This window comes from Olea europaea, chromosome 11 (assembly GCF_002742605.1).
Source record: "Olea europaea var. sylvestris chromosome 11, O_europaea_v1, whole genome shotgun sequence".
In the NCBI taxonomy this organism is placed as follows: Eukaryota; Viridiplantae; Streptophyta; class Magnoliopsida; order Lamiales; family Oleaceae; genus Olea; species Olea europaea.
The window spans coordinates 35,072,307-35,083,931 of NC_036247.1; the positions used below are offsets into that span (position 1 = coordinate 35,072,307).

At 34.6% G+C, this 11,625-nt stretch overlaps 1 protein-coding gene across 2 annotated transcripts; it reads left to right on the forward strand.

Annotated features, from left to right (window-relative positions):
* Window positions 1–3,124: 3,124 nt before the first annotated feature.
* LOC111404211 (arginine decarboxylase-like) lies at window positions 3,125–9,927 on the forward strand. 2 transcript variants are annotated; one of them, XM_023032991.1, is made up of 5 exons: window positions 3,125–3,204; window positions 3,351–3,422; window positions 7,122–7,679; window positions 8,057–9,067; window positions 9,598–9,927. In XM_023032991.1, the coding sequence occupies exons 1-5, from the start codon at window positions 3,184–3,186 to the stop codon at window positions 9,604–9,606; spliced, it is 1,671 nt and encodes a 556-aa protein (XP_022888759.1). In that variant the 5' UTR covers window positions 3,125–3,183; the 3' UTR covers window positions 9,607–9,927. The 2 variants fall into 2 exon arrangements, with proteins under 2 accessions (XP_022888759.1, XP_022888757.1); XM_023032989.1 differs by lacking the exon at window positions 9,598–9,927 and having other exon boundaries at window positions 8,057–9,516.
* The last annotated feature ends 1,698 nt before the right edge of the window (window positions 9,928–11,625 follow it).

Consider the following 11,625-nt stretch of genomic DNA (forward strand, 5'->3'; position numbering starts at 1 on the left):
GTACTTATAAGTCGAAAAGGAGTTTTCGACTTATATTACTTAATAGTGGAGTGAAAAATATGATCGAAATTCGGGATTGACACAATTTCATATCTCGTAATTTATCGGATCATATTGAAGAAGGGATTATAGTTTCACGATAAATGAACGAATTTGGTTTTGTTATATCACGTGACATTTTCCGTCGCATGTATTGCCCTAACACATTGCTAGATGTCAGTCAGGGACGGCGAGTGTGAATTGATGATAAATTAAAAGGGTGTTTTAATTTATCAATTTTGATTAGATCAAAATAATTTTTCATGTCGTTAGGTATCGTGGTCGGGAACCTAATAGGTCGCACACAAAAGAGAATTGGAAGATTGTAAATTGCCAATTGGTTAATTTGACAATTGTTGGATAAATTAATTAATTTGATTTGTTATTTTTATTCCCGAATTAATTAATTTCACGGACCCGGTTTAATTAAATGGATTAATTAAATATTGGATCGGACCAAGCCGAGCCCGTTTGGGTTTATATAAATACATGGCTAGGGTTTGAGATCCATATGATTTTCATTATTCTTGCTGGCACAAGAGGAAAAACCCTGGTAGCTGCAATCTTGTTCTCTGTGTGAATCACCATTGGAGGCTGGACAATTGGACAGCTGTGGGTAGCGAATCAATATTGCAGGAAGTAAAAGAAAAGCAAAATGTTTGCAGAATTCTTCGAAGATATAATCTTTATCACGATTTCTATCTAAACACAAAGGGATCCTCGGTGGGAATCGAAATAATTTTAATTTTTCGCTGTGCATGTATAAGTAGATTCCCAAAAAAAATGTCATATCACATTGAAAAATAGAACTAGAAAAAGACAAGTTGAATGATTATATTCTCTACGTTGTCATACCTTTTATTTAAGTCTATCTAAATTGTTGTGATACTAACTTTTTGGAAAGTTTAGAAGACCTTACATGCGAATGGAAGAGCTTTGCAAATTTATGATATAAAATTGTTGTCCAAAAAGGACATAAATAAATTGTAGTCCAGATGGACATACATAAATAATCGAGGGGGATGAGTTTGAGCCCATAAAGGAGTCACCTCCGGGAGTAACCCAACTTTTATGATTAGAGATCCCATGAAGAAGGTTCAATATGATAGAAATAACTCGTATTGCGTTACTCATAATAGCATTATATTATTTGTGCTCATCCCTATGATGATAGTACTAATAATATGATGTTAGGAATGATTTAACCCTGAATGAGTATCGAAGCAACAATTCTCGCGAGGTGTGGATCGTACACACCCTTGAAGGACTCATCTATATAAGAGTTGCCATGAGGCCGTGGCAATGAGATTGGGTTATTCTCTAGAGACTCTTGTTAGAATCAAGATTAGAGTACACGATCATTAACAGCGCTACCCACAATGAATCGAGCCTAAATCGATACTGTGTGTAGAACAATTGAAATTTGACCAAAAGGACCTAATTCAAAGTTTAGTCTATTATGGCTCGCTTGAATAGAAATTGTTATCACTAAGTGAGATTCACATCCAAAAGACACATAGTCCTATTACATAGTATAACGTTGCCACTATTATATATAGCCCATGTTTGACTCCCATTCTTATCTCATTCTCATTCTTTTTCTCTCTCTTATTTTCAACTACACAATTTTTTATAAAATAATATTACATACAAACCAAAAACTTTTCATTCTTTTTCAACCACACATTTTCTAAAAAATACTATTCTATCCATTAAAATTAGTTAAGAATGGGGGCCAAACACCCGCTATATATTTATTTATTTCGAAAGTTTAAAACTTGCGGGGGATTGTTGGAACATTTTTTAAAAGTTTTAAACTTTTACAACAAATATTAATTTTCAATTTTGATTTTTAATATTAACTTTTAATATAAAATTACATCTCATAATTTAGGTTGTAACTTAAAAATAAAAGTTTCAACCTTCCAAATTAAAACCCTTTAATTTTAAGATTTAATATAAAATTTAAAAACCATAATACATATTATAACTAGTGTTTTAATAGTATAAATGTGGGGGTTGAAATTTTACCTATAAAGATGATTGGATTTTATTGTTGTACATATCTTATACAAACTTGAAGTATTCCCCCCTCTACAATCTTATATTATATTTATATTATTTTGGTAACTCAATGAGAGACTCGTTCGCTTATTTCCCTATGATCGTGTCCATGGAGAGACAGTCACGTGGGTTTCATCTTGAAACCATATAGTGTCAAAAGAATCCGCACGAAGGAGAGACAACACGACTTTAGGATAATATTGTCGACATAACTCTCAATATACTTGTTTTCTTTCTAACTCTCTTCTTATTTTTATATTGTTGTTGAATTATGTTTATGTCAATTAATTGATTATACTAATTTATAAATAAATTTACATACAAATCACCCAATTTTTTGAATAGAAAGGAGTAAAAAAGACTTATTTGATTATCTTATTTTTAGATAAACTAGGTAAACAACAAATAAAAAATTTGACAAGATATTTTTTCCTTAAACAACAAAATATGTGGACAGAAATCGTCATTGAATTAAAAATAAGTTAATTAATTGAAAGTTAAAAATAATACAATAATTCTATCTGCATATACCATTTTGCACATGGTCTGTACATATGTACACACATGGGGATGGACCCCACATGTTAGAGCTCCTGTACAGGCTCTGTGCAAAAGGCACAGGGCCTGTGCGGGGAGCTTTATTAAAGATAATATCGCTAAGATAAAAACTATAAAAGTTAGTGATATAAGTGTTAAAAAAAGAAAAAAATTGAGAGTCGTCATTATAATAAATTGTGGTGTACTTAACGAAATCGTGACATAAATATGATCACCTGAACTTAAATTTGGATTTAAATTGAAACTAAAAACAATTTTGCACTTATTTTTTGAAATGGTGAAGAGATTAATGCCCAGAAACAAATATTGAAGCTTAAAGTGCATAAATGGGTATACATTGAGGAATTTTTACAATGTAAAAACATGACACTGTTTTAAAAGATTAGGGACCTACTTACCATATTTGGTAGCTTAAGGATCTGAAGATCACAATGGTCTAAGGTTGCGGACTATCTCTATAATTTACCCATATTAAAGACCACAAATAATTTCTTCTTCAATAAACGGATAGCCTATGGCTGAATGCTGTGTCTTCTGGATATGGTAAGACCCTTTATCAAACGCACTCACAAATACACAGTTTGTAGCCTATTTTTGTTAATTGATGCCACATTTGCCTCTCAAATTACAATATTTTAAAGGGAAATGCTACTTTTTATAAACTAAGTTGTTTTATGCTTTGTGGGCAGAGCTTGACTCTGAGTTTTGGCAATTACTGGAGTTTCAGGCTTAGGAAAGGACCAAGAGCTTGCATTTCCCAGGTGGGGTTTTTTTGTAAATTATCTTCTTTTTTATCAGCTGGATTGGTATTCTTCTAACCCGAGATTTATTTATTTATTTTAAATCCCTTTTGGGATGCTATTTTGCCATTACATTCTGAAAAATCTTAATGTGTTTGTTATAAAAATGGAAGAAACTTAGGGATAAAAGCTTTATTCTCCTAGTTTGAGACCAAACAGGTCAATAGATGGGCTTCAAATCTATGTATAATTTATTTATTAGAAGTCAATTAATGTGACAGATTATTGTCTAGTTAATTAGAATAGCAGGTGCTTCAGTATCTAAAGCTAAATATAAGATTGAAGATGCTGACTTTTTAAGAAAATTTTATTTGATATTTGTCTATATGGCATTAATCTTCATCTGCATAACTTAAAGTAAAAGATTTTACTGCTCAAGTAAAATTCCTTTTTGCTATTTGGAACATATAGCATATGAAATCTTATCAGTTTAAGTACTATTCAGATTTTCTTTTTATCTTGATTAACCTTGTTTTGAAGAACAATTAACCATTTCTAGGTCTCTGCATATATTTAGGTCCATTAACCTATAAATGCCCCTTCTCCCTCCCTCATTGGCCATCAACTGCCCATCGCTTCGTTCCCTCCTTGTCTGCTCCGATAGTTCACTTCCCCCACAATCCACCGCTCTTTGTCCTTGCTGTCATCACCCTGCCTAATTTTTACCCCTCATTTGCAATCTTTTATTTATTTGTTTTTTTTCCCTAGTTAGGCTAAGGACGATGTAGACTTCTGTGGCATATCTTGCATTTATGATTTACCTGAAGGCTGTCTTATTAGAAAGAGCTACATAATCCCAACGTTGTAAGAAGAAAGGGGGGGAAGTAGACCAGTAAAATATCTTGAGCTGTTTGCAGAATGTTTAATTTTTGTCGGGCCTTCTGAAACAGGAAACTTTTAAACAAATGGAATGGAAAAAGCAAGTCATATACTAGACCTCAAGCATATTGGGAATAAGGCTTAGCTTATTATTATTACTGTCTTCTCGGCTCTCGCTAGTCCCAGCGAAGATTACTTTTAAACAATTGGAATGGAAAAAGCAAGTCATATACTATACCTCAAGTTTGTTGGGAATAAGGCTAAGCTTATTATTATTACTATCTTCTCGGCTCTAGCTAGTCCCAGCGAAGATTACTTTTAAACAAATGGAATGGAAAAAGCAAGTCATATACTAGACCTCAAGTTTGTTGGGAATAAGTCTTAGCTTATTATTGTTACTATCTTCTCACTCTCGCTAGTCCCAACATTAATCTTCGCTATGAATCAAGCTATATTCCTGCATTTCCCCCTCTTTTTTCAGTTAGAATTTTAGTTGTTCAAAATTTGAAATATATATTTTTTTTCTTTTTTTTGGGCTTAACCTAAGCCCATGCGGCCGCATGAGGTCCTTCCGAAACTGGGAGGGCCACTTGCACTATAATCATGCGATCGTATGGGCTCTATAACCATGCGACCGCATGGTTATAGCCCATGCAGTCGCATGGTTATACAAAGTGACCGTTGGTGATTCGTTTTTTACCGTTTTTCTTTTGAATTTGGTGCCTTTTCAACATAATTTTGCACAATTTCGTGGGAACCCTTCATAGCCTATAAATAGGTGTTCCAATTGTAATAAAAAACACTCTTGAGAAAATTAAGAAATCCACCACAAAAGTATTCTCCCAAATTATCACATAATCAATCTTATATCTATTTTCATTTGTTCTTTGTGAAAGATACACTTTGTTTTTGGTGTTCTTCACACAATCCTACAAACTATTTGTCGGAACTCCTCAAAAGCATTGGAAAGGGGACAAATAACGTTTGAGGATAGCATTATTATTTTCGTGTTCAAGCCTCTTATTATATCTATATTCTTTTATTACCAATTTTTCTTCTCTTCATTGCTTTAAATTTCCAACATTTTCTCCTGGCTGGTGCTTCCGCTCAAAAAATCCCTCCCCTCGTTCATGTTAGTTTCCATCTCTACGCCTTTATATTCCTTCAGGATTTTATTTTGGTTTTCCATTTTTTGGTCTAGACATTACATGTAGAAATTAACTTCGTGAACCAGGAGGAGAATTTATAAGGGTTGTCACATTCCATTCTTCTGTGTAATTAATCAATTTCATATTATTACATCACTGGAAAATATGAACCAGTTAGCAAGGATATCATATTTACGCAATGGGAAGAAACACATATTTATTGAAACTTTCATAAGTGGCAATATATATCTATCCAACTGACCTATATAAATTATAATCTAACTACACGGATTATTTCCTAATATCCATTGACATGCACGAATATCCTCTGTCCTAGATGCATTCTTCTTTTTTCCTCATTATTTTGTTAAATCAATACGAATACATTTCATAAACTGTTGTTATTGTTGTTCCCCATTCAATTATTATTATTATTATTTATTATTTATTATTTATTTATTTATTTTTTTGGGTGGGAACGAGAGATGGAAGAGGCATTAGATGTTTAAGAGAACCTTACTCGACACCATAATTATGTCTACTCATTGCTCTGATTGATCTAAATACAATTATCAGAAAACAAATAAAAATCAGGACTAGAATCTTGGGAGAAATTAGTTTGGTGATCTATTATTACCTCAATGTATTTTTCTTGGCAAATATTTTTATTATGGGTAATTAGCACAAAACATCCCTACCTTTCATTTTTAGCATTTTTACCCCTACATTTCACCTTTCATTGCGCAAAATGTCATTTTCATCCATTTTTTCAATAAAATGACGATTTTACCCTCCTATTAAAATAAAACAAAAAGAAAAGAAAAAAATAATTAATTAATTGCAATCATAGTTCTAAATCTTTCAAAATATTACAGATAAATCCTAAATTCTCCACTACCGCCACTTTCACAACCCCACCAAGCCACCACCTATAGATTCATATAGCACCACTTTTCGACCACAACACATAGGACTCTACCACCACCAACGTCGCCTCACTCTTCCCAATATCCTCCTCCATAGTATTGGTCACCAATCTGTTCGAAACAACCACATTTACGGTGGTGGAGTCCAATGGGCATGGTGCCCGAAAGGTGGTATTATGTGGATTTATAGTTGGCAGCTTAATAGGTTGTGAAAATGGTGGTAGTTGAGAATTTATGATTTTTTGTAATTTTTTAAAAATTTAAGGATTATGGTTGCAGTTGGTAATTCATCTTTTCCTTTTGTTTTATTTGAATAGGAGGGTAAAATCGTCATTTTATTAAAAAAATGGATGAAAATGACCTTTTTGCAATAAAAGGTGAAAGGTAGGGGTAAAAATGCTAAAAATGAAAGGTAGGGACGTTTTGCACAATAATATTGAAAGGTAGGGACCTTTTCTGCTAATTATGCTAAAAAATAAAAGGTAGGAACGTTTTGCACAATAACTTTGAAAGGTAGGGACCTTTTGTGCTAATTACCTTTTTGATTTAACGGAGCATTTTAACGGAGAGTTGACAGAAGGACGTTTTGCGCAAAAAAATGTAAAGGTAAGGGTGTAATCCACCAAAAAATAAAAGGTAGGGACGTTTTCCACAAAAATATCGAAAGGTAGGGATGTTTTGTGCTAATTACCCTTTTATTATTTTTTCATCATTTCCAAATCCAAGAATTTAAGAAGATATCAGTTTTCTGTTTTTATGTTATGCAGGAAAATTGCAGCATAGGATTAGGGAAAAGGCAAGAAGCAAAAAGACAAAGTGAAATCTTAGAATACGACACGGTGCATAATTCCATTAAGACTGGTTCTCAGAAAGTCAAGGACTACGGGCTCCCACCTCTAGTTAGTGCTCTAAAAGCTTCAGCAGAAGAAAATGCAGCCAGTTTTCACTTTCCAGGGCATAACAGAGGGCATGCAGCACCATCATCATTGAGACAGCTGATTGGCGTCAGACCATTTCTTCATGACTTACCCGAGCTTCCAGAGCTGGACAACCTTTTTGCTCCAGAGGGGCCTATTTTAGAAGCACAAAAACAGGCAGCCAAACTTTTTGGAGCATCAGAAACATGGTTTCTTGTTGGGGGCAGTACGTGTGGAGTCCAGACAGCAATTATGGCTACTTGTTTACCTGGAGACACCCTTATCCTTCCTCGAAACTCTCACATGTCCGCGATCTCTGCCATGATATTATCTGGTGTACTACCCAAGTACATTGTCCCCGAGTATGACCATAACTGGGACATTGCTGGTGGCATCAGTCATTTACAGGCAAGTAGAATTAAGTGCCTGTTTTTGAAAAAGCCAAAAGTTGTTTTTGACACTAAGAAGTTGCTTTTGCACCTATTTGTATAATTTTCTAGAAGTGTTTTGCCTGATTAGAGGAGCTTTTAGAGAAAGCTAGTTCAAGGTGCCTTAAGAAGCTCATCTACATAAAGTAGAAGCAGAAGCCCCTGCCAAATGGGCCCTGAGTATGTTATAGTATTGTTGACACTTGTGTGTCAAAAGTTGTTTCTTTTCAAAATTTAGGCTTTAATTTTAATTTTTAATGGAAGAATTTTGGATGTCTGAGAATAAGTAGATTTTTTCCTACATGGGATATAAGTTTCGTTGGAATTTGTGTAAATCCAAGATTGATGTTTTAACAGGTAGAGAAAACAATCAAGGAACTAGAGATGGAAGGTCGAAAACCAGCTGCCGTTTTGGTCATTTCCCCGACTTACCATGGTGTTTGCAGCAATATCGGTGCAATTGTAGAGTTGTGTCATATGCATAAAATTCCTATAATTGTTGATGAGGCTCATGGGGCTCACTTTGGCTTCCATCAGCAGCTGCCTATCTCAGCCCTTGCTCAAGGAGCAGATCTTGTCATACAATCTACTCACAAAGTCCTATGCTCTCTTACACAGTCATCGATGTTGCACATGTCAGGTAACCTCGTAGACAGAGAAAGGATTTGCTGGTGTCTTCAAATGCTTCAAAGCAGTAGCCCGAGTTATCTGTTATTAGCATCATTAGATGCTGCTCGGGCTCATCTCAGTGATAGCCGAGACACTGTTTTCAACAAAGCTGTTGAATTAACTCTTGAAGCCAAACATATGATCAATAAAATTCGCGGAATCTCAGTCCTCTACTTGCCAAACTTCTCTAATTTTTCTGCTATTGATCCTTTGCGAGTCACTATTGGCGTCTGGCGCTTAGGTCTCTCTGGTTTTGAAGCCGATGATATCTTATGTAGGGATTTCAAGGTAGTTTCTGAACTTGTTGGGACCCGATCTATTACATTTGCATTTAACCTCGGAACAAAGAGAGAGCATGTATTAAGGCTCGTGTCTGGATTGAAGTATCTATCAGAAAATTTCTCGGCCAGTGCTGATACAGAAAATAGAGCAGTTGATATCTTGTGCTCAGCACCCTTCAATGATATTAGCATGAATTTGAGTCCAAGAGAAGCCTTTTTTGCGAAGAAAGCAAAAATCGGCATAGAGGATAGTCTTGGAAAAATCTGTGGGGAGCTTATATGTCCTTATCCACCTGGTATACCAGTTCTGATCCCAGGAGAAATTATCACTGATGGAGCATTGAATTATTTGCTGCGTGTAAAAAGCCAGGGTGCCATTATAAGTGGAGCTGCTGACCATCTTCTTTCTTCCCTTCTGGTATGTCATGACTAGAGCGCTTGCTATTTTCTACTTCTCTAAAGGGAGGTAACCTAGCACGACCACTACAAATGCCTGACCAAGGACTAGCACCTCTGGTAAATGCTGTGCAGTGACATAACCTAACATTTGAACTCCTCAATTCTATTTTACTGGTCCAGAAATTTTGATTGCTGAGGACCAAGTTTCCAGGAGATCTTTTTTCAGTGCATTCATCAGGCTATTTGATGCGTACGAAATTTGGACAAGATAAGAGTGGAGTCACCTCTTCACAATGGAAGAAATGTAGAACTTACAGAGTATTATGAAACAACATGAATACAGATGCACGATTTATATATATAATTTTTCCAACTTTCAGCGACGTAAATTTAGTTGAAGAGTTTATTTGTTTATTTTTATTTATTTTTTTAATACGAGTGAAAAGCCAATAAGACTTCTTTAGAGTTTCTTTGGTTCATTTATTTATTTTATTTCAATGAATGAAAAGCTAGGAAACTGTTAAAATGATGCTAGACATTTTTTTATAGGTCCAATGATGCTGCCCATGTTTTTGGCCCTTTTGTCAATGGAACCTGACCCGGTTTTGGCCATTTGTGCTCAATCTCGCATTTACTTAAACCCCGACTATGATGGACGGTTGAGATGGTGCCACCTATTGTTGGCTGAATCGTTGGATGCAAGTGACCTTTATATCCCTGACTTCTCTGATTTGTGCAATAGAGTTTGAGATAATTCTAAAGTTTTCTCTTGTTTTGTTCTTTGTTCATTCTATCTGAAAATTCTTGGTTTTCGTTTGTAATCTTCTTGGTTTTAGACGTTCTTAGTGAAATCTAGAATAGATTGCAGTATGTTTGTGGTTTTTGTGTTCTTTAATTGAACAGTTGGTGTCGATTAATATGGTGTAATTGGTTTTGAGAGAGAAAAGAGAGTTTTTGGGTATGAGGCCTAGATCTTCGAATCGCTTGTGTTGTAATTCTTAAAACCTTGATATTTTTTGTTGGATTCTAGTGGATTGGAGCGAAAATCACTTAAGGTAGATACTCAACGAGGTGATTAACCCTTTGTGGGTGAACATCAGGCCTACGAGCGAAAAATCTTGGTATTCTTTTGATTTTCTGTTGCTGCTTATTGGTTTTTGGGACAGTAAAATACCTATAGAAACCTTGTTTATGCATTTATTTCTCGTTCGTTTCATTTCACCTAAAGTTGGGATCCAAACAACTCTTGGATTTTGGGATCCAAATATTCATGCATGTATGGCACATTTGTAATGTTAGACTAGACATGATGGATGAGTCTAAAAATGTTAAACCTTTCGTGTCGTGGTGTACAGTTTTATTTAATGTTGCGTACTGAATAGAACTTCTGTGCATAGTTCACTTAGAAAGGTACCTCTATCAAGGAAACAAACTTAGTATCATTAGTTCTAAATGCAATGGAAGTAGGAATCCCTAAATTTGATAGGCAGCAACCACTACTTTCACACAATTCACAGTAATTTAACCAAGGACAACGAGTCAAACTCAAAAAGTAAGCAATTGTCCAATTCATGAACTAATCTAACATAACACAAAAAAAAATCCTCTTCTAGTTCAACTGTTCTCACTCATTTAGACTTTAAAAGGTAAATAGTTAAAAAAGTTCAAATTGAATATGAAAACATTGTGTTGTCATTGCTACATCCTCCTTCTTCATAGCTCATGGGAACCACTACATTGTCTTCACTCTAAACTTTGAGCCATCCCCTTGGTTGCGTTGGTCCTACAAGTAAAATTTTCAAATGAAAATCCAAATATACCCCAACTTCGTTATGCTATATAAAATGTATTTTGAACTATAATTGAAAATTTGAATTTGAATATCGTTCATGAATTCGTGAACATGAATAGAAACAATAATATTCCACTTTTCCCCTTTTTTTTTTTAAATTTTTTTTTCACCCTAAATATCAACAATGAAACAATGCACAAAGATTTACTATGTTCTCTTTTAAATGAATTGTGACGATTTACAATATTAATGATATCTACAGCATTATTTGACTCCATTTCTCAGGAAGGGTTGCTAAAAGTGATACTCCAACCTTCCCATGAATTGGTTATTCCTTCTTATTTTTCCATCTAGGTTTTTCTAATGAATATATCTGTTATTGAAGAAAGTACCATGCCACCATTTTATTATATCTTTTTCTAGGATATGTAACTTTTCCAGTACTACTTTCATCGGTGTCTAACATATTAATGTCTGTGCACTGGCATGTAGGTATCATTGTATAACATGCTCATTTAAGATGAAAATGAGAAAATTGCTGTATGGTGCACGTACGAAACACGTGCTATGCGAACACGATGGAATTTCGCACGGGAACCAAACCAATCGGTATGAGTTTGGTCCAGTCTGACTCTTTGCCTCCTGCCTAAACTTACATATTGGTGGATTCTCCATTTTTTTTCCTGATGAAAGTTGCGTCATTTTCTTACATAGACAGTCTGATAATTCAATAAAGTATAACTCATGGCCATGGCAATCAAATGAATAATGCATTGGATGTGCTC